This window comes from Charadrius vociferus, unplaced genomic scaffold, assembly GCF_000708025.1.
Source record: "Charadrius vociferus isolate BGI_N301 unplaced genomic scaffold, ASM70802v2 scaffold1036, whole genome shotgun sequence".
Taxonomy (NCBI): Eukaryota; Metazoa; Chordata; class Aves; order Charadriiformes; family Charadriidae; genus Charadrius; species Charadrius vociferus.
In genome coordinates this window covers 13,866-14,993 of record NW_009648816.1, presented here as the reverse complement: position 1 = coordinate 14,993, position 1,128 = coordinate 13,866, and the positions used below count along the sequence as shown (strand labels likewise).

Genomic DNA, 1,128 nt, shown 5'->3' with positions numbered 1-1,128 from the left:
CCACGCTCTGCCTCAAAGAGCTCCAGCGAGAGACGCTCTCCGTGGACGCCAGCCTTCAGGGACACGCAACGCTAGTGCCTTCTGCACGCCTGATGCCACGGGCGAGAGCCAGGACAGAAACCACCACCCTCCCCTCCCTCCCATCTCCCCACACCGCTAAGAGGTGTCCACAGCATCCCCCGAGCCCAGCTGAGACTAGGGGGAACAAACTCCTTGGAGAGGACCACGAAGCACCGGGAGAACCACCACACCTCTCCCAGGGCTCTGTCCCGCCGGCGCAGCAGCCTTTGGGACAGCCACGCCGCGCCACCCCTTACCCAGGACGGTGAAGCATCGAAGGACCTCAGTGTGATTTTTAACAGTCAGGGGGACAGACGGATCCGCAGGAGCACAGATCTGTTGAAGACAAAGCTGTGGTCAGGGGAACGGGCGCCGGGGCAGGCTGCAGGCCCGGCCCTGGAGAGGCAGAGCGGTGCTCGGCACAGGCGCGGCACCAAGATTCGGGACAGACACAGCCCTGGGCTGGTGGGTGACGGCATCCCAAGGCACGGATGCCCAGAGCGGGGCTCTGCCTGCACCCACAGCGGGTTGAGTCCTCTCCGGGAGAGCGCTTGGGAACAAGGCGCCTGCTCAGGAGCTGTTTAAACGTGTCCCACCACCCAGCCGGGACCGCCGGCCGCCTCCTCTGGAACCTCTTCAAAATGAGTCAACCCTTCCGGGTGCTATTAAAATAATTCAGGCTCTTCGTTCAATTTACATTGCAGCAAGGACAACGCGCATCTGCTTACTCCGCTCTGCCAAAAAAGACACTTGGGTCTGCAGCGGAGCCAGAGCTGCTGTGTGGGGGAGCCCCGTCCCGCAGCCCCAGAGCTGCCCCTCTGCAGCCACCAGCAGCGTTTGCCCGTCGAAGCCCATCACCGAGAAGCAGTTCCCACAAATGCCCCCGTTATTGTATCCGGTTGTTATGCATCACTTTGGAAAAGCGAGTATTTTAAAGCACAGCCTCTTTCTGCCGGACACTTCCAAGACTCACAGTCCATTAAGTATTAAAAAAAAAGAAAGCGTTCAGCCCTGTGATCAGCGCGATTTGCAGAGTGTAGTAATACAACGGACCTCACCCCGGCGGCT

General features: G+C 60.0%; 1 protein-coding gene across 1 annotated transcript in view; it reads right to left on the bottom strand.

Annotated features, from left to right (window-relative positions):
- The window catches only part of MROH1 (maestro heat-like repeat family member 1), a 76,419-nt gene that overhangs the window by 62,174 nt on the left and 13,117 nt on the right, over positions 1-1,128 (bottom strand). The window contains exon 8 of the mRNA XM_009886846.1: positions 318-396. Coding sequence (XP_009885148.1) covers positions 318-396 — 79 coding nt within the window. The remainder of the gene's footprint in view (positions 1-317; positions 397-1,128) is intronic.